We start from the raw sequence: 22,331 nt of genomic DNA on the forward strand, positions 1-22,331 counted from the left end.
GGTGATACAGCAGCAAGCAGCAGTCTTTAGAAGTGTCTGCAAATGGCTGGGAACAATGAGCACCTGGATTTGAAACCACATAAAGTTTCTCATTTCCCCTTCCCTGAAAAATTCTTTGTCCACTTTTAATAGGATCTTTTTTGAAAACGGAAAGCCGTTGAGACAGTTATTCCCCAACATCTCTACTTTCCAGCTGAGTTCAGAACAGAACCAGGGGACACTAAGACTTACATAGTACTTCTGGCCATGTCTTCAGAAAGACTATCAGGAATGTCAAGAAAGCATGTCCTCAGGGAAAAGTCAATGTAGTGCTACAACCTCAAGATCTGCAAGTAGGATTAGCATTAGTGGGTAACTGACGCATCTGGGTGGTAATTAGTATTTTCCACGCGTTCATTTTTTTTTTCCGCTCATACCATTGCTGGAGCACAGAAGGTGCTTTTCTCCTAAACACTCTCTTTGGCCATGAACGTACGGACTCAGCTTTTGAACGCGCAGCATAGTACAGGGCGAGTTCTCTGGCTGGGACATGTGGTCCTGTTTGCTAGCCCGTGCTCAGACCATGGAACACCCTTCCAGCCCCTGGCATACAAAATGGGTGCTACTCTTTAAACCCCACCACATTCTCACCCTATTAAGCAATAAGAAGCACTGCCAAAACTCTTCCTCCTCCCTCACAGAAAATGGTCTCCTAGACAGGTACCAGATGAAGCAAAAATCTTTTTAGAGTCCTCTGAACTGACAATGGCATTTTCATGGAGCACGGAGCAAGATACAGTAGCTGCTACATTCCTACAGTAGTGGGGGATGGAGGATGGAGGAGGCAGGCAATCATGTGCTCAAAGGCATGGGGAGGAAGAGGGGGAGGCGGGGAACAAGGAGAGAGAGAACAAAGTGTCAACATCTTAACTGGGACACACAAAGAGCCAGTTCTTAATAAGAACTTAATCCAGGATTAACAAGAGGTCAGCTACCTCTGCAAGGAGACTGCACTAAAAGGAGCTAATTAGCTCTCCTTAATTGCACAAATGAAACCACACAGAATTAAAGACATTCACAAGTAGCAGATCCCACCTCGCCTAGGAAACTGAGCCCTACCTGTTGTCCTCAACGCCACGCTGAAACAATCAGCACGTGGAAAAACAAAAGCAGAAAAGGTGAAGTGACGTGAGGAAAGAGGCTGCGGGGAGTTAGGCTCAGCATCGCCAAGTGAAGTGTCCGAGGGACAGCTGGAGCCTTCACACAGGACAAGCGTGTTTTGCATGGCCAGTACCTTTCTAGACAGTTTCTTCAGCAACTGCTGTCATCACATGTGGAACTGCCCAAAATTCTGAAAGCTATCACTTTCATAAACGGTTTTATCCATGAGGATATGGAATGCAGTTTTAGCCCTCTTTAATTCAGCCTGACTGCTGACAGTGAGGAGAAGGACAGCACAAGGGGAACCCGTCGGTTTTGCTCTGTAGGCCCCACTCTGCCCTGTAGGCTGAGACCAACAGAATCACATCCCAACATGGTGTGCAGGCACTGCATCCTGGTCCGGATAAGCAGAGAGCTCAAAGCAAAAGCATCATGGATCATGGACAGGTAATAGCTCCTGGCCTGGAAACAACCAGCTTGGGATGATGCAGTGAAAAAGGCTGGCTGAGCTGACCTCCCACAAGCTCTCTGTCTTGAATTCCTAATCATATATTACGAAGACACTTACATATCCTTAAGTCCCCTGCTGACTTCCACTTAAAACTAAATCCATCTCCTTTTTTTTCTCTGAAACCATTAGATGCTCTGTTCTACTGCACTGATAAGCTGGTGCGTATTTTACGCCAGAAGCACTTGCGCTGCACTGACAGATAACGTATACAGCAGTCAGCGTACTTGAAAATGAAGATTAACAAGCACATCAGTAACACTAACAGCTGTCTCTGAGATCAAGCACTAATAAAAGTAACGCCCATTTTTATTTGTTTTATAGCACTGTGCTGAGGGCTGGGCAGCTTGCGGCCAGCCGGGGCCCTCACCCTGAGGAGCGTACAGTGCAAGACCTCAGCTGTGCAGGGAAAGGCATGATGAAGCTGCACTAATTTCAAACCCTACACAATCCACGGAGCCACCTTCAAGCATTAGGGTCTGAATGCAGCCCAGCTGCGAGATCTCAGTGCCCAGTTTAAGAGAGGATGAAGAGAAAAGCAAAACAACAGGTTGACCAGGGGAAAACTACCACACTCACAAAGACAAATAACAACAGAAACGGGTGATCACCCATTAATTACAGGTCCCTGTGGAATCCTTACAGTACTGCCTCCATTATCTATGCATATTCCTTTTCTTATCCCTTCAGGACAAGGGTAAAATATTGTGCCATTGTGCTTCCAGTTACATTGAGAAGATAGCCACCAGGGGACAAGCAGCAGCAAAATTTCACCTCAAACCCAACACAAACAAATTATGTTCTTTGGATACCACTCTGAAGATGAGAAAGCCACATTCCCCCCCCCCCCCCCTGCTCCCAGTAATTGAGCAGCAACCCTCATATACGCTGCTCCTATGCAAGCTCAGCACAAAGACAGAATTCCCTGACATCTGGATAAAGCTTCAATGGCCGCCATTGGAGAGAGCAAAATGCACATCGGCTGCTCCGTGCCAGGGGCTGCAGCCGCTCTCCTGGTACAGACATGCCCCGCTCCTTCAATCCCCTCCACCGCCGCCACCACCACCCCTCCGTTCCCTACTCCACACTGTACTGAGCTGGAACAGCTCAGACCTGTGAGTAGATTTTTGAAGAGAAGGATGAGGAAAAGGACCCTAAAAGGGTCCGATCTCTTTCTTTAGCACTGGCTGGTGCAGCGTGGGCTTCTGTGTCCTATAATCCAGTTACAGTAATGCCTGCTTCTCCACTCCTCTGGACTGTTCCGATCTTTTTATCCGAACCAAAATCAGCCTCCTAAAGCCTTCCCCAAAGCACTACCCCAATCTCTACCTTCAGCCTCCTCCTGAGCCACCTCCGATTTCCAAGCCCGATACCCGTTCACACACACTGGATTCATCCCCACTCTCACCGACTGACTTTCTTCACCTTGCTTGACCTTTCTTCCAGGATGGTCTCAGATTCCTGTAATCTGCTGGGCTCACCCAGAGACTCACTAACACTCAAGAGCTACTACTCAGTCCAGCCCCTGCTCCCACGAAGACAGAACACTGCTCCATAAGAATCTTGCTCAGCTTCTCCCCCCACACCCCCGTACCTTCCACCACCTTTCTCAGCCAAACCCTGCGTGTCCGGGTCGCAGCCCCGCACTGCGCCAGGGCATCCTTTTTCCTGCGGAACTGCCTGACCTCACAATGCACGCAGGAACACAAAAGAACCTGCACCCACAGGAAGGAGTCCTCCTGCCTGCCTGGGAGATGGAAAATGAAGAGCTAAATGATCGCATCGCCACCTGTTACCACATCGCATTTCCTGGGGCGCAGCTGCGTGTCCTCCCTGCTCCTCTGCTCTCCGATTCCGAAACCACCATTTAAACTGCAGACAGAAGCAATTCTGCGGGGGGAGAGATCATTAAACCATTCAAGAATCTTACTGCTCCGATGCATTTTATGCTTTCAAAAGTAGTTGACAAAAAGATTCCCTGCTCTGATAACAGCTTGGCATGGCAGAAACAAAGCCGCCTTTGCAACTTGCTACCCAGCTCTGGCATCTGAACTGGCTGCTGCCCACTGGAAAGAAAAGCACCCACTGTCTCTTTAAGAATGCCCTGGAGCCCACATCACTGGAGCTCAGTTAACCCTGGCTGCTCCTCACTCCATCCACTGACGACAGCTGTAAAATTTCAGGACGACTTCTCCTCTCCTGCTCTTACCCACCTGTCTACTGCCCTGGTACAGCCTCTCCATGTTGTTGCACATCCCTGGCATCCCGAACATTTTTGCAGGGGCACTTTAGAAGAGTTTTATTAAATATCCCTCTATTCCCCACTGTAAAAAACTACCAGGGAGTACTTCCGTGATGACAAAGGAGCAGAACAGTCAGCATGGACCTAAGCATCCCAGTTACCCCAGGATTCAACTTCCTTACTCCCACAAAGCACTCTGACAACTCAGTCATTTCTGCAAACATACTGACTCCTCATCTCGCTGAGCTAGAGGGACTCTGCACCCTTCTCTAAACCTTATCAGACACAACACAAACCGTCTAACCTCCCTCATACAACAGCAGGCAGCACAGCCAGCAACAGGAGAAATATTTGACAACACACGGGTTATTTCCAAATATAAACCCTTTGAAAGGCCATCTTCTACAGAGAGGTTATAAAATGGAGAAGGTAGCAATGTGACTCATATTGAAAGTGTATAAAAAAACACATACAAAAACCTGTCTCACAAGAAAAATAAACAGAGACTGTGACGGATTCTCTTCTGGGTAAAGCATGAAGAACATTAGCTTGACTTTGTACCTACTCCAAACAGGTATAATGCAGAAAACACAAAGTCATGCCCAGCAATTCAAAGAATTGAGAAAGCAAGAAAGCAGCAGAGCTCAGTAGTGTGCATGCAGGGTACGAGCACAAAGCAAATTAGACATGTTCTTGCAAAATGATACAGGAGCAGGAAAGACTAACGTGATTCAGAGCTGCACAGTCTGATCAATCATACCTCATGGAAGGTGATGAAATATTTGCTCTGGATGATCAGTTCATCTCTATCAGGAACTTTATTATAAGGGTGCCATATAACCACAGATGTATTTTTATAGAGCAGTAAGTTCAAAAGAAAGCAACAAAAACATCACACTATTCACGAACCTTATTTATGGGGGGAGGAAAGACCAAAACAAAAAACCTCAAAGGGCAAACAAAGTAGTCAACAAATATTCAAAGAATGTAAATATCAAAGAGAAACAGAAGTCGTATTAAAAGGTTATATAACAACAAGCAATGTGATAATATTGAGGGAAACAATTAGGCTGAAGTCAAATACTTGCAGTCAAGAGCACAAGAGAAATGGTATAAAGCCATTCACTTGTCATGTTTATAAACAACATTAGGTAACCATTAGTAAAAACAAAACAGGGAACTGTCCCACATTGGCAGGTGCATGGATCAATGCCAGAATTCCACCATTATTTTTTCTGTCTCCAGTTCTGCTTTCTGTAACTTTCAGCCCCAATATATACTTTATATATTAATATATAAAGCCCCAAAATATATACCCCAATTTTCAGCAGCCCAGTCCAACAATTTTTGGGGGGTTTTTTTTGCTGCTGTTTGCTAGCAATGCAAGACTCTCTAAAGGTTTGCATTTGGTTGGTGTTACAGCTCTTTGAGCATTACAATTTAGGTAATTGGTTTGACTTACTGTATTTTTGTTCCCAAAAACTCCAAGAAAAACATATCCACATGATTTTGAGTTTCACATGGGAAATCTTGCAAAGCGACATCTAAATCATCTGAAGTTCTTGATTTGGGCTGTGATCCTTGAAAGAACAAATGTCCTTATAGCAATTCTGGTATTTCCAAATATGAGCAAGACATAGCTTGCTGTGGGGCAATTGCATGGATTCAGCTTGTGACTTTGGACAAGTCACCTATGAGGCGTACAGGGGATATGGCTGGCCGGTTTGCATTTCTGATGCTAGCTCTTACATCAATGCAGGCTGTTCCCTTTAAAGAACTGTTTTAAGCTGTAACAAGTTTTTGCTCAACTAAGCCAAGATTCCAGTAGGGGAGTTTTCTAGTATACCTCTATTAATAAACACGTTAAAAGTAAAAATGGCTGTAATCTCCGTGTGCCTCATCTACAAGCCAAGACCAACACCACTTCCACCACCAATACTATGTAGGATGTAAGCCCTTCAGGGTACAACCTATTACTGGACACACCTGAAAATCTCCCAGCACAGCAAGGCCCTTCTTCTAGGGCCTCTCTCACTGTAAAACAGCACTGTCTTAGAAACGGATCCATTTCAAAAATCAGTTGTGCTATCACCTGTCTTTGAAACAGAAACTCAGAAGAATCAATGGGGAACCTATTCTTCCCGTTAGAAAGGTTGGAAAAATAACATAACAGGCATTCAAAGCAATGATGTACTTTTGCTGCCTTGAACCAGCCACTGAATACTGCTCAGATTCTCTAAGCTCCAACCCCTAGACACATCCCTTCTTTCATAGCCTACAGCTAAGCAACAGTTTGCCTCCCAAACCTCATTCCTAAAATGTCCATCAGATTGAAGGCCACCACATAAGTACACCATTTTTTAATAATTGACAGCTCTGAAAAAAATAAATTCCAGTTTTGAGGGCTGCACAGCCACAACCCAATCTCCTCATGAGCAGAGGGCACTTTTTTCAGACCTCTGTAGCTGCTTTGTTTCTATTCCTACAGCATCAGAAATACCCTGAAATTACAGCTCTTAATTTTCCACCAGCTTTCTAAAATGCCTCCGTTTCCAGTGCAAACCTTTTGGTTCACAGCACTTCACATGTCATCACCATACACGTAAGGTATGAGACCTTCCAACCGACTTCTCTGGAATCCTCAGACCTTGCCATCTCTTCCTCCTATCATTTAACACAGCCTCGTTTGCTTAGCATTTTATTAAAGGAACTATTCTAGTTAGAGAGCTGTTCTCACACTAAAGAGAAACAAGTCGTCCTTCCTCCCCCACCTTACAGCTAATCTGGTCCCTTATATTATGTGCATATATGGACAGTTTTTTCTGTTAGCAAATCTTTGCTTCTCCTGAATATACACCTCCCTTCTTTCCCCCCCGCCCCCCCCCCCCCCCCCAAGTCTTCCTCATGCAACTCCTTTTCTCCTCCATTTTCCTTCTTCCAGTTCCAAGGCCTGAAATTAGGTGCGGTCAAGCCACATTCTTCCAAACCTGGTATTCCAAGTGGTTTGAAAATGATTCAAAATATATACCCTAAATATATACCTACCCCTCCCACCAAAAAAAAAAAAAAAGCCACCAACAAAAACCCCAAATTCCTCCTCCTCTGCTGCTCTGCCATACACATAGAGTGGTTGTGATGTTGTCAAATGAGAACGGCAGCATTTTACATCTTCTGTTAGCTGAAATAACGCAGAGATCTACCCCCAGGTCACCTGGCTGTAACCACAGAGAGCATTCTGTCCACGAAAAACAGTTACAGAGAATAAACCACCAGAAAATATAAAAAGTATAATCAGCAGCACAAACCTAAAGCTGGCCAGACGTAAAAGTTTAGTAAAGGAGAAGCTCAGAGAACATTCCACCATCTTGTATTCAACATGTGGCTCTGCAAGAGCATATGAGAGTTAGCGAAGGAAAAGAAAAGCTACTGATTTGTGTGCAGCATTTGTTTTGGTCTCTCCATTTCCTGAACTTCAATATTTTATACTTCAATGCTATTATTGCTATTATATCTCAATTTATATAATTTACTTTCACCAGATTCAAAGTACTGAAATTAGCAGTTACCATTCATAGTAAGTATCAATTATAATAATAATAAGGGGAGTCTGCCATTAAGATGCACTTTCTACCCAGGACTGAAATCAGAGGCATGCAAGAGAAGATACAAGCATAAACACAGCAGCTGCCTAATCAACCGAAGGAACGCCACTAACTAGTTTAGAATAAAGAGCAAAGAAAAGTCCTGTTCCTAAGAGGAATTTCAGTTGGCAAATGTGATTAAGCAGAAGAGATGTTGACCAGGACACAAGCAATTCTTGCATAATGTGCCACAAGACCTCTGATGGCAACATTTGGCCTTAACCGTGCCCACTTGCTGAGCAGAATCGCCTTGATCAAGAAGAAACTTTTAAGTATACGAGTGTTTCCATTTAGTTCAATGGAACTATTAACACACAGAGGGTGAATCACATGCTTACAAACTGCGGAACAGTGTTCAGCACGCCCTTTTCTAGCACTTGTCATGTGTAAGTATCAAACTGCTTCAGTCAGAGCGCACACAAGGGGAGGAGGAAGAGACAAATGGTATGCCTCATTTTGCAGACTGGGAAACTGGGCAGAGGCAAGATAATGATACAACTGGTCAATGACAGATCCAGGCACAAAACTGGCCCCTCGCGACTTCCAACTGCGACAGCCAGGACCTTGCTTCTCGTCTGAAGGGACCACGCAGTTAAACGGCACACAACAGTCTCAGCTCCACGTGTTAGCTTTGAAAGAGAGAAATAGTACCTGCTAAATTTTATCCACAGCCTCCTGAGAAATTTTCCTCTTTCCATGCTTTTTCCTTCTGCATATGAGAGGGAAAGAATCTCCAGAGAACCTCACTGCAGCCTCATTCTTCTCAACTGAAGGCCCTGAGCAAATAATGGCTGCAGAATTCCAGAACCGTTCCAAGCAGTTTGCCCTTCACTTGACATTTATGAGGCTGCTGAAGGACTAGAGAGAGAGCAAGGTGATTTTACCATCCGATAAGCAGAAAAGGCAATTTTAAAGCAAAACAAATTATTAGGATTCAATTAGCCAAAATAATCTGCAGCCCAAGGAGAGATCTGAAGGAGAGATTCTGCGTGTTGGCAGCAAACGCTGCACAGCACAGCATCTTCATGGTGTAAGTCAAAGAACTCTTCTGTCTAGTTGCCCTCAGAGAGGTTTTAATAAGCACATACATACCAGAGAATGAAATGGTATTTGTTTATCCAATTTTAAATCAAAAGTTGATGTCAAAAGCATACCACGTAACAAACAAAAAACACGAAAGGGGTACTTCTGCCAGTCTATCATCATACAGAGCTACACCAAGTCAAATCTCAGACCAAGGGCTTCATAATGACTCGGTTTTTCTCCAACTAGTCTCCTTCCACTGTGTTGTTTTTTTTTAAAACTGAAATAGTCACTTCACTTGTACTTTATACCATACTACCACTGAAGGTATTAATTCAGCACAGCCGCATGCAGTCCAGGACAAAAACTAGTAACGAGCTGCTCTTGGTTCTATTTCTGGCTGTGTGACTACAAGTACAGTCCAGCCAAGTGAATTGCCTCAAAACTTTTCCCTGACATTAGTGGACTTGGATTAGGCCCCTAACTGCTTACTATCACTTCTCACTACTGAAAAGCCCAGATAAATTAGCACAAAACCTGCTACTTACAACTTCACTGTACTACAGAACCATTAACAAAATAAATCTACCAATACTGCTCAACGTTGTTCTTCAGGTCACCTTACACAACATCATAATGTTTCTTCCTGTTGAGAGAGAAAGGATAGAAACTGTATTTCACGGACAGAAGTTCAGTCAAAATGTTCAGAATATTCTGGGTGCAGGGAGAGATGAGCAACCTATTAATATGGTTTCCTCTTCCTACCGCATCGGCAGCAAACGGGAACGTTCTGATTCCTAAAATCCATTTGCAGAATTTATAAGAAGCGAAAGCCTCTTCCTTCCAAAATGCTAGAACCGTATTTATATGTATGTGGGTCATCTCTGATGGTTTTTAGCGGAGGATTATCAGCACTTATTTTTTCCTTTTGAATAAAAAGCACAAAGAAGAAAGATGTAGACGCAGAAGAATCGATGAAGACAGAGGTGAAAAAAACCCACTGAAACATAACATTTTAACCTCTAACGTGAAGGTCAAACTACACAACACGCACAACAGCACAATTATGTAACTCCAAAGGAACTATTCAGCTGGCCTTCTCCAAAAAAGTGAGGAAAAATTGATTTGGAAATTCATCTTTCATTTACAACGCAATAGAACAAAGTTCATTTTCACTGCACAGGGTACCTATTTAAGTCTCTGCAGTATCAATATGAAATTGAAAGTGATTTAAACGCCTTCATCTTTTCTCTATGTAATAAGGAGGCAAGAAGCCCAAACACCCACGTTTGTCACCTTTTTGTATTACAGCAAGTACTAATTCTCTACAACTGAGGGCTGAATGCATTTCTCCTGTCTCTTTTTCACTAACCTGTTATTTTAGACTTCAAGTAAGTTGCAAGACTAGACCGTAAGGACGGAGCTGTGCAGGACTGGTGTGATAGCTTACGAACCCCCCTCCTCTTACATACTCCTGGCCCTGAGACACTGACAAACCAATTGGAAGAGCAGATGTCGTTAGCCTGGTCTAGATACAAAGAACTTCTGAAGTGGCAGCCTTGCAACATGCATAACTGAAACTGCCTAATGTTAATCTTCACTGCTCCCTGACATCAAACAACTTCTAATTTTAGCTCTGCTGTTCTGTAACCCTACCTAGTTCCCATCCCACCCCCACAACTATAGAATAGATCCTTCCTTCAGATAAGTAGGGTGTTGGAACATTGAGAGGTTTTTTTCTCACCCACAGGCACTCGCAGAAAAATGAATTACAGATTTTATTTTTAGGTAGAGCCTTTGGCCCTTATTTTCTCTGTAGGTTCCATATAGCAGGTTCTGTAGCTCAGAACTATTCCAATCAACAAATCAGCACAAGCAATTCAGAAGGAACTGCATAAGAAGGAAAATCAGATGAGCAGAGTTTTGTTCGGTACCCCCATTTACAGGACATCAAGTTCAGCTACCAGTTTGCTTTTGTCCCTGAAAGACTCTTCAGTCATTTGATTCTGAATTTGCATAGAAGATCCAAATTATTTCCCATCTATGCTGGATTACAAGCACTTCAAAACTCCTGAACAAGGGAAAGCGCTAACGGCAAGCAGCACTGCCTGAGGTTTGAGGGGAGGGCAAGCCTGCCTGCCCTGCTGTTGTAGTTTCTGCCTTTCTGAAATTTAAAGCTCGGGGCTTGGCTCGTGATAGTCCCTAAGGATCTATGAGATAACGGTGATGTAAGACTGGAAGCAAAAGTTCTCTCCCACAGTACCACGCCACAATGTAAAAACATATGCAATGGTATTAAAGTATGACACTGTGACATGAACGTGGCCTCTTAAACCAAGATACCAGGCCCTGCTGAGACAAACGTATGCGGTCGTACAACAACTACGTACCAGGGGACTGCAGTACCGTTTCTGATAGCAGGGTGCTGTAACAGCATGGTGCTGCACTAGTGCATCAGGACCTCGCGTCGTGATACAATACAGTCACGTTTTGATGTCATAAAGCTATAATGGTTACACAGCAGGATTCTGCTGTACTGCAGTGTACTGTGATCACCTAATGACTCCATGGTATGCAGCTATGCTGTGATATGATACCAGATGGTGATGAGATCATTTTGGGCAGAATTAGGTGGCGTACTGCAAAAACGCATGACATCGTATTAGAGATCAGCACATTGCCTTGCGCCAAAACAAGCCTGGGCTGAGACTCAGAGGTGGCCAGAGGTTCCCCGGTAAAACACACTACATTATTGTGTGCAGTCTAACAGCACGAAATGAATGGGTGGTCTAAAATCGGGCAAAAGGAAGTCGTCTTCCTAACGGTCAGAGTGGGCTGCTCCTGCTGACAGCATTCTGTCCCTGTGCTACTGCCCTTCCTGGTACAGAAAGAAATCATGTGTCTTTCTGAGAACAGCTCCATAAGGAAATCTGCATTAACCCCAGAAGTGCCATCTAGAACTGGAGTCACCACTTCTATAGCAAGGACCAAAAGGTCTGCTCGTATACCACGCGTTTGACACGGTTCTATCTTCAGCCAAATACTAACCCTGCAAAACCATTTCACTGCAAATATTGGAGGCTGTGTAACCCAACCAAGTCTGACAAAGAGCAAAGAACAGGGAACTCTCTATTCTGTACTTAGATCTATGCTCCTCTAGAACCACGCCAATCAGCCCAGTGGTGACAAATGCATATACTCAGGGAAGAGACAGGATTTGAAATAACATCCTTAACTCACCCTTCTGTGCCTAGATATTGCAGCACAATTAAATAAGTAAAACTGCCTATAAACATCCTAGAGAGGGAACAGAGTAACTACTGCAAAGCTCCAAAATGCTGCACGCTTTTATTAATTAAAGAAAGCAATCAGAACAATTGACTTGTTTCTCTTGGGGATTCGGGGAAAGATTCAGGAGTGGATGCTGAAGAGGTAGCCCAAGCAGGGCTTGGTCAGCACTCTTCAAGTGTTTCCAGGAGAGCCAGAGGAACCCGTCAGGACCTTTACCGCACTCCCCACCAGACCACAGGCAGCCAGGACAGCACAGTTCCCCTAGGACCCTGCCAGGAGCCCGAGGAGGAGAAAACTCAAGAGGGAGAGCGTCACCTACTGAAGCACCACTGGCATTTCATCCCGCACAGGAGTCTTCTTCCTGCGTCCCCGCATCCAGCTCCTGAACCCAGCAGCCTCACTTGCTTAGCTCTCAAGCCTGACAAAATTGCCATGCTGGCTTCGACCTTAATTGTGATAAATGGTGTGATAGAACCGGGTATGCAAAAGCTCTCCAGTGACACAATTAACAAAAACACCCAGTGTTGCCCATGGATGGGTACAGAAATGAATGCAGTGGGGTGCCATGTTATTGCAGATACACATGATCACGGCATTTATAACACATGCTTTGCTCTCCTGGTAGTACGCTAAGCTATTATGCAACTCATCAGCCCAACTGCATACCACATAGAGCAGCAAATCAGTACAAGAGTTGAGTGTTATATATCTATATATATATAAAAAAGTAAAGAGAGAAAAAAATAGTGTGGAAGATTTTCAAATGCTAATGGCTACATCGTTTCTACAGTCTATGTTGCACAGCGCCATGTATGCATAGGAAAATTTCAGAGGCTCTCAGTGTAATTAAATAAAAGACAAAATTACAGAAATTAGAAAAAGAGATGACCTATTGAATCATCCCTGGCTCTAGTCAGTCCCCTGGGGCCCAGTACAAGATGCTTCCTAATGCTGTGCTGTAGTGCTTTCATTTTTTACACAGGGGAAAAAAAAAAGCGGCAATAAATAAAACAACAAACAAGGAATAACTTCACTGCTGTCTCACACTTTACAGGCAAGGATCTCAAAGTACGAAATTCATATTGATGCAAAACAGCACACTTGAGAGGAAGGCTGTTATTTCTATGATTATTTCCTTTTTCGTTACAGAAAAAAGGGATTAAGAATCAGGCCTTCACGTTGCTCTTGTCATCCACTTTGCAATTTTGATCCAAATTACAAAGCCACATTCCACTATTAACTATGGAACTGTTCCCATCTGATAAAGTTCTGATTAAATCAATTCCACCACAGTAATTCAAAGACTATTCCAGCTAAGTAGCTCTGACATACCGTAGATTTAGAATAGTTTTGATATACTTGAGATTTTATATAAATCTTTGTTGGCCAAGTTTATATTAGGTAACTGCATCCATGTATATTACATACATACATACTTACCTACCCATACAAAACACGAACTTAACCAACAAAAATATTTATGTGCAAACGTTTTAGATACACATGCAGCCTTGTTGATCGACTTTCACCCACACATTTTCTTTCACTACCCACTTGTCCAAACCTGGAGAGATTTCCCCCAAAACACCCAGCACCGATCAAAGAATTAATGAACGCTTTTAGTACCTTCCAGGAAGCTGTTAGTCCTCTCGACTCCCAACTCTTAACACATTATTACAGAAACATACCAACAAGGTGCGTCCCCAAAAGCAGCTATTTAAAGGACAAGCTGAGCAGGAGCCATTGCACGCACATCAGATTCAACACATTTTCTCCACCTCGCTTCAGAAAAAAAACCCGCACACGCTTATTTTCTCTGCCTGCAAATAGATACCAAGTCCAGACACTCACGTGTGCGGGTGTTATGCGTGTGCACACAGATGCAAATTCATGCACAACCATAGCGAAAGCTGGGAAGCGGAGGCGAAGGGGTGGCGGCAGCAGGGAGGAAGATGCAGCCAGACCAGAGGGAGGCTCACGGCATCACAGTCCTGATGCAGAGATGCCCGGACGAGAACGGCCCGCCGTCGCATCCACCCCCGATGCCCTCCCCAGCGGCTGCCCCCCGCCGCAGCCCGGCTCTGCCCCCGGCAGCCCGCACAGATGTCCCCCCGGCGCTGCTGCAGCGGCCCCGGCTTTGCGGCGCAGGCACCGGCCAACTTAGCGGAGCGCATCCCTTGGCCGCGCCGGCCCCGCCGCCTCCCCCCGCCGGCAGCGCCGCAGCGGGGCCGGCGAAGAGACACGGTTCGGGAAACGGGGTGGTCGCGTCGCCCCCCGCGCCCCAACGCTCCGCTTACCAGGCGAGCTTGAACCCTTTCATTAGTACAGTCACGATAATCCGGTGCCCGTGTCCTTGTCTGCCCACTGACAGCTCCAGAGGTCCCAGGACATATTGGAGGAGACCCGGCCGGCGAGCGTCCCCCGGGGAGCGCCGAGCCCCATGCACAGAGCCCCCCGCGCCGGGGCACGGCCGCCTCCCGCCCCGGGCGCCCCCCCAGCCCCCCGCCGAGAGGCACAGGGCTCCCCGCACTAGCAGCGCCAGGGGCTGAGCCGCCCCGCTCTCTGCTGAGCATGTGCAGCACGGGCAGGACAGCGCGGCGCGCAGCATGCCATGGCAGCCCTGCGCCCGCCGCGCCGCCCCGCGGGGCTCCCCCCGGGCCCGGCCCCGCTGCCCGCCCAGCTCCCCCCGGCCGCAGCCGAGGGAAGGCGCCTTCCGCGGCCCGGCCCGTCAGGGCACTCGGCGCCGGCCCCCCGCGCTCCCCCTGCGCTTCACGAACCCCCGCCCCGACCGCAGAGCCCCGGGCGGGCGGAGGGGCAGCGGCTGCCGGCAGCCAGGGGAGGGCTCGGGGCAGCGGGCACAGTCCTGCGCCGGAGGCAACGCGGGGGGCGAGTACCTTACGGCACCCGGTGCCAGCAGCGGCCCAGGCAGCAGAGGGGGCTCGTCCCTACTCGTTACTTCCCACCCCTCGGCCACGACCCCTTCCCCCGCACCACATCGTACAGCTTTTCAGTACCGCTGCACGCAGAGGGCTGGGGCAGGGGCAAGGCCGGACCAGGAGGGGGAAAGAAGTGCCAGTTACTGCATCACCCCCACCCCCCCTTTCCTGCAATACACCGCACTTTTCCTGGGATTTATTCTGTTTACTTTGCAGTATCTAAAGACAGCTCCACAGCAGAGTGGTTAGGCAGCATGGCAGTATATTCGAAATAATCTACAGTTTGACTACTTCCCAGTAAAGGATCATCTAAACAACTCCAAGAAGTGAAGCTTCGGAGGGTCCAAGGGTGAACACAAACCCTACAGCAATCCAGCAGTTTCGGGGTGGTAGAACAAAGGCGGCAGTCAGTTATAAAAAGATGTTACTAATCTTGAAGGGGGGTGGGGGGTGTCATGGCTCTTTTGCCATTTGCTTGCACCCAAACACACACCTCCACCCCACTGACCGCAGCTGATGTCTTCAAGGGGAACGATACAAAAATGTTGACCTGTAAAATCATCACCTCAATTCCGTTCGCCTCTCAGTGGACAGGAGAGTGCTGGGGACGCTACTTCAGAGTCTCTGCTCTGGTTTACAAAGTTTTTGTGACATTTGTCCTCATCGCCTGAAGAAACATTGAGACTGTGATGCCCACATCCTCTTTGGGAAGTAACAGACACATGCTTCTCCACTTTCCTATTTTGCTTAATAAAGGCACCAGATCTTTTTGCTAATTCTCCCAAACCCTGAACAGATGGACAGAAGCAAAGATCCAGTTCTAAATTCAGCAGAAAATGACTTTTGTAGGGCTTTGGTAATTCCAGGACAAGTGAAAGGAAATAGGATCATGGCAGCAGGGCTGAAGTTTCAGAAACTGCGCAAGTAACCCTGAAACATCTTTCTGGGGAGTGAAGTCACAAAGGGAGAACTCTGGCTCAGTGACAACTCCCTCCAAATAGCTTCCCAAACACTTGTGACATGTGGCAGTCTTTGCTTCGTTATTAAATACCATCATGCTTGGAGCGGGTGCCGCAGAAGGAAGTGACTAGTGTGAGTCGGCATCCTGTGTAGAACTGTCTTCCACTCCGTTTGTGAAGGAAAGTGATGGACCGTACCCTGCAGGAGCCCCATGCTAGGCACATCATGGAACATGAATCATTTCCAACATAAACTTTGCAACACACCTTTTTGTTTCTTTCTAGACAAAAAGTATTAGCCATAAAGCTGGGCACACTCATTTTGACATGACAATCAGTATGGGAAACATTCGCACTCAAATCTGGCCCCACGTAATCCCAGATTCAGCCCTCATTAAGCCCAACCTGTACCAGATGCCTGGCTTGGACTCAGCTTTCCTCCATGAGATGCTTTTTATCTGTGGCCTGCAGGTTGTCAAAAAGGGAAGCAAATCACAATGCTGCAAAATGGGTCAGGAGACCTGCAAGCTTGGCAAATCTGGGACAGACTAATGCTGCAGAGTCACATGTTTAGAAATCAAAGCTCAGGCAAGAAAGGTATTAAGAGATAAGCAGTCATGTACTTTTTTTTTTAAGTAACATGAGGGTTAGGAAATTATCAATGGAGATAGGACACTTAGAAGAAGAAAGTGTCTGTTTGTCTGTTTAAGCATTTGGCTGCCAGGTGCAGCCACCTCTGCCACAGTTCAGCTGGATCTGCTCTCTGAAACCCTTGCAGCAGGAGCCTTGGTGAAGGGACTGTGGGTCACACACCATCTTCAGTGAACCCCAAGCAGGTGACCCACCGCCACTGCTATTTACAGTCTCAATTCGACACTGACTTGACTGGTCCATCTGTGTCAGCTAATACTGCACAGGCAAGCCCTTCCCTTTTTCTCCATCCTTTGCACATGACCACTCCGGGGGGGGAAATAAAAAAGGTATTTAAATTTTAATAACAAAAGAGCATATGTAGATATCAAGAGGAATAGGCTATGCACAGCCACCCTGTCCACCTCCACAGTGCTAAGAATACCTAGAAGTCACACACAACCTGAATTACGCTAATTTATCTACCTACTCCATCCCAAGCAGCCATCCCACAAAACAGAAAAATGGGAAAAAAGAAAAAAGCACACTCATAACTATGGCTAGAGACACAAGCCCATTTATGGCTCTGCTACAGACCTGTTTTGAAAATGGGTAAGCCCTATAATCCACGGTTTTTCACTCACCTGTGGAACTATCTGTCATAAGAAAACTTTCTGTACATGGTTGTAATAATCATCAACAATATGTTGTTTTGGATTGTATAAATGTCCAACATAGGTGACAAATGATCCTTGATTATCATGTTTTGCATGAAAAAGACCTTTCCCAAGCCACTGTTATTTTGGTAAAAATTCCTTTATTTTTCCATATGAATAGTAAAAAATAGCAAAAATAGTAATAAAAAGGTAAGTATCAGTTTCCCTTTTAGTTTGTTTTCATGGAACATGAAAACAAGCATAGTCATTGAAAACAGTAAAAGATTTCTGAGAGCAGGTGTCTTTTTGGCCAACATCAACAATCACAAAATCCTGAAAACACCACAATAATACTGTCTCCTTTATGTCTCACCTACCATGGCCTCCCCTCCCTTGCCTAACCAAAATCTCTGAATTAAACAGCAGCAATGAAACATACAGAGGTGCCCTTTGCTTCTGCTGAGAGAGGCAGTAATCTCCAGAGTACAAATGCTGAACTAGAGCACCAGGATCATCAACCAAGTTCAGGGTGCCTACAGCTTCTGTAACCCACCTCCCAGTCAACGCCAGCCCTTCCTCCCCCACCCACATACCTCTCGCCATACAGGATGCTGCAGGTGTGACTCTCGTGGCTCTGTTTATTGCCACCTCTGTGCCCATATCAAAACTGCATCTTTGGCCTCTCCCTAAACAACACACTTCTCCCTACACCTGCTCCTACTGCCTTCTCTCTTTCCCTTCTTTATTTTAAATCCCTCCTCCATCAGCTATTTCATAACTTTTGTTGACTGCCTTCACAATCTCTCAGCGTTGTGTTCTGTTCTCAGCTCCCTTCCATCTCACAGTCATCAGATCACCTTCTCCCCACCCTCAACCCAATATTTTTCTTATTATTTCTTCCTATACCAATCTCTTCTTTGTAGTAGCTTGTATCTGACCTATTTAGAGCCATAGGTATGTTTGCACCAAAAACCACCCTTCATACAAGGATGTTAGATCAGGTGTTCCTAATTTTCCCTTCTAGCCATATAACCTGTAAGTCAAAGAATTTGCCTATTGCGATGCCATTTTGATTGTTTGGGAAAGAGACCTCCTTTTTTAATTGCAAAAAAATTAGGTTCATTATTTGCTAAGTATAAACAATTAATAATAGTAAGACAAGTTTACATTGTGTCTGTTGCCCCACCTCATCCCGTCACTCCCCCCTGGCAAAATTCTCATAAACTTCAAAAGGATTAAACAAGATAATTTGGATCCTGGCCTGCTGCCAGTAACTTTTTGAATACTTCTAGTCCAGAGCAAGAATACCATGAATACAGCCTCCCTTGTAGCTTCTGGTTGCTTCCACTGCCAGCCAGGATGAGGAAGTCATACAGCACACACACTAAAAACAGCAACAAAGTCAAAACCATGCAGAACTTTCTCAAACTGAAGAAAGACTTGGATATCGTGAGCGGCAGAAAAAAGGAGTTAGAAAAAGAGGCCGGATGTTTTCCTGACCTAAAATGACAAACTGCCAAGGCCACATGGATTTTAAAAAAAAAAGTTAGGGCTGCAATACACAAAACCAGAGTTACTTTTTCTTTTCTGACCTCCAACTTGGAGGAAAGAAATTCTAAATGGTACTGTCCAGATGACAACAGTGCTTTATACGCCCTCTGCACAGGCAAGAACATCTGTACCAAGTGACAGACTAATGCATTAGGTCTTGGTTTTCTCTTGCATTCTGGTCAGATGGCAAGAAACAGGTAGTTGATACGCAGCCACCTCCCTTGTCAGGGTCTGGGTGAAGCTGGAAGCAGAGAGGCAACTACAGAAATTAAGTCATGTAACAGTGTTTAATATTTAGCACTATTCTATTCACATACCAGCTATTTTGCATCCTGCTGTCCTTTTCCCCTTACACATACTTCACCAAGCAATACCAGCCTGAGCAACTGCTATCTAATAAAAGCCAAGGAAATAGTCTCTAAGAAAGAGTTCTGCAGTACTGTAAATAGGCATCTTTTCTGGCTTCAGTCATCATTCCCATTACAGCTCATAAGTGAAACACATTTCCTTCAAGATGGAACAAGTAAATCGGGTGCTTCAATATCTACCCCTACCCTCACCCTGAAAGGTCTGAGGGCTTTCCACGTGCGTACTTGCAGTACAGAGAACAAGAACTTTTCAATGTCAGGGGAATGAAAATCAGCTCACTGATTTATGTTCCTCATTTCCACTAGATGATTACCTGGAAAGTGATTCATGCTTTCCCAGGAAGCAGTCTAGCTTCACATTGTCCCAATGTATTATTTCTTTTCTCCTTGGCACTGAGCAAGAAGCAGGGACAAAACAGGGTTCCTGCTTTCAGTGGAGAACCATGTAAGCAAAGTTGTGAGGTGACACGGCACCATGTCACGATCCCAAATCAAAGTGCCCCAGAGCATACAGGGGACAACCCGGTCTCCAATTCCATCAACAGTTCTGAAAAGCTTCAGCATGAGGATGACTGATTACCCCGAGATCAACACCACAGACTGCAAAATAGTAAAAGCTGCACTCTATTTTCAGTGTGCTAAATACAGGGCCATTCTTTGGCACATCAGGAAATGCCACTTCTTGAGATACCCTGAAAGGTGCCCCAGCAGAAAAGGAAGCAACAGTGCAACACAATGGAGGGAGAGCAGCCATGGAAGTAACATCCTGGTATTACATCCCATGGCCACTTTTGGCATCATCTCAGGCTGAGAAAATAAATCTGTTAAACCTTCTCAGAAGTTTGCTGCTAGCTCAGGCTAACCCTAACAGAAGTAAAATGAATAGCATCCCTTGGAGGCACCAAAGCAACCATAGCAGGGGTAACTAACCCAAAGTCAGAAAAGAAAAACAGACCATGGAAGAACATTTGGGTTTCAGCAAAGAACAGGGGACTAAACATCAGCACTTGCCATGGTGTAAGGCCAAATAAACCTGTATATGTTACAGTAATATTTACATCGTAACTAATTTTGAAGATATATCCATTTTAGAACGTTCAAACTAGACTAAATTTTTCACTCAAGATACTTTCCTGAAAAGATAATTAGGTTTCCCATACATTCACACTAAAATGCTGCTTCAACACTGTAGATCATGTTTTCCTGCAATTAAAACCAAGAAACTACAAAAAACAGGTACAGACAAAAAGAGTTAAGGTGATTTTGTTGGTTTTGTTTTTGAAAATGTGTTTTTCAACACAGAAAAGCTAGAGTCCACCAAAATGCCACAACAGCTATAACTGAAATAGTGTCATTTACAGTTGACTCCAATGCCAGTGGCCCTTCAGCATTCCCAGTGGTGATTTTTTTTTTTTTCAAGCGCTACAGCTGTTAAGCGGGTTTGCAGTGACAAGCAGTTGAAACTTGAGCAAACCCGGTAGTGAGGATGATTTCCTCTTTATAGAGCAACATTTAGCCAGAAGTAATTCATACAATTTATTGACCGACACTACATTCTCAAAACCTGCACTGACATGCAACCCAGTTCCAGGGCAAAACAGGGCAGCTGTTCACCACCATTCACCCAGGCTTCTGGGAAGTGGAACTGGAAAGTATACAGTGTTTAGCAGAAACAACTGTGAGAAGGAAAAACTCACACTCCACTTGAATTCTAGCAGATATGTAAGAATAATCTGTTAGCACCACAGGGGCTGGGTTTTTTTTAAATCACAGACTCCTACCCCCAGGTAGAACAGTTACCTCCTGGAACACAGCGTGCCATATTGCCATGCTAGAGCATCCAGTTCAGTGCAAGCTCAAAAGCTGGAGTTTTATAACTACTAATGCTATTTCCCACTCTTTGCAAGCCATGGCTCTTTTCAACCATGCTTAATTTCAGACCCTGCTGAGGTAAAAGCACAAGATACACTTTGCAGACACATTGCCTGCACTTTACGAGGGTTCTGATGCCAAGGGAAGTCACACTGGTGGCAGGCTCGTGCTAGAACACAAACAGTTTGCTATGAAGACGTGATCAGCGGTCCCTGCCAGGAGATACAACCATGCAATGGTGAGGGAGTCTCGGGCCTCCCAGGTCCCTCCCAGGTCCCACCAAACCATGCTGAAGCCATTGCTACCGCACGAGTCTATCTGGATCCATCTACAGTTCCATTCCCACAGATTTCCAGCCCGCCAGCCCCCAGGAAAGCAGAGCCTACAACCCGGTAAAAGCAAGCAGCAGCACAGGCAACAGAGAAACCTCGCAGAAAAGGGCGGATGCATCTCTAAGCTTGAATTATTTTCTCACTCGGCACTCCCCCGAGATCCTTTCCAAAAAAAAAAAAAAAAAAAGGAACGAAGCTGCCAAAAGGCATTTCTCCTCGCACAACATTGCCCAGGAGCGGGAAGCCTGCCCCTAAAGCACCCTCTACCGTCAGTCATACAGCACCAAAGCCGGCTCCTGCCAGCACCCCGGCTCCTCCCCCCCCCCCCCCCCCCCCCGCACCTCCAAACCGCCACCGAGAGCAATGCAGTCCCCCTTCCCTCGCCCACCCACCCCCGACCTTCCCTAGAGCATCAACAGCCCAAGGTTTTCCCAAACCTTCCCAAAAAAGCAACACAGAGACTGTGGCCATGACATAAGTTCCTCCCGCAACCTAAATCCCACCATCAACCCCAGTACTAGTACCACTCCCAGCATCAGGAGAAAGTAAAAAGGTTGACAGACAAAATAAGAAGTTGCCAAGCGAAACCACTTACGCACAGTGAGGCCGGCAGCATTTCCATCCTACCTTTGCTGTCGCCATATCAGACGTCTCCATGTTTTCTGCTTGGCCTATTAGTAAACAAGAGTGTTGAAGGAGAAGGGAGGAAAGAGAAAGGGAAAGTCAAAAGAGGATGAAGAAGAAGAGAAACAACTTGACAGGAGGCTGAGAACAATAAAGTCATCACTTCGGAGCTAGTCCCGAGCTTTCCCTCCTGACCCCAGAGACAGGCAGATAAAGCATCTCAAGCAGGTTGTCCCAGCTGGAATCTGGCACAGGACCCAAGTCATTGCCACCCCCTACACACTTCTCCCCCCTGCCACCACCCAAAAGTCTAGTAAGATGCTGAGTAACAGAGAGGACCCTCTGCCCAGCTTCCTGCTGAAGTCTGTAGGAGCAAGCAAGCAACCCATCTTCTGGACATGCTGCTCTTTCTCCCTCTTGCTTTATGGAAAGGGAGAGTGACACAACCAACCCCCCAGACAGGTACGTCAGGAATCAGGGAAAAGAAAGAAATCAGGTGGGTTCTGGGCAGTGCACAGGTACAGGAGGGATGATCAGACAAGAGGAGGATGGAAGTAG

The 22,331-nt window shown here is 45.7% G+C and overlaps 1 protein-coding gene across 11 annotated transcripts in view; it reads right to left on the minus strand.

The window, feature by feature from the left end:
• Positions 1 to 22,331, minus strand: part of GRAMD1B (GRAM domain containing 1B) — a 141,674-nt gene that overhangs the window by 53,188 nt on the left and 66,155 nt on the right. The window contains exon 1 of one of the 11 annotated variants that reach the window (XM_056322728.1): positions 21,777 to 21,806. The exons of 6 other annotated variants lie outside the window; for them this stretch is intronic. Coding sequence is in view for 2 of the 5 variants with exons in the window: in XM_056322720.1 (XP_056178695.1) it covers positions 14,143 to 14,165 (23 nt within the window). In the remaining 3 variants the exon portion in view is untranslated. Of the gene's footprint in view, positions 1 to 2,977; positions 3,000 to 3,242; positions 3,260 to 3,437; positions 3,547 to 14,142; positions 14,321 to 21,776; positions 21,807 to 22,331 lie in introns of those variants that run through there. 4 more of the 11 variants (XM_056322720.1, XM_056322722.1, XM_056322727.1 and 1 more) reach the window with 4 other exon arrangements.

The sequence above is a fragment of the Falco biarmicus genome, chromosome 20 (genome assembly GCF_023638135.1).
Source record: "Falco biarmicus isolate bFalBia1 chromosome 20, bFalBia1.pri, whole genome shotgun sequence".
NCBI lineage: Eukaryota > Metazoa > Chordata > Aves > Falconiformes > Falconidae > Falco > Falco biarmicus.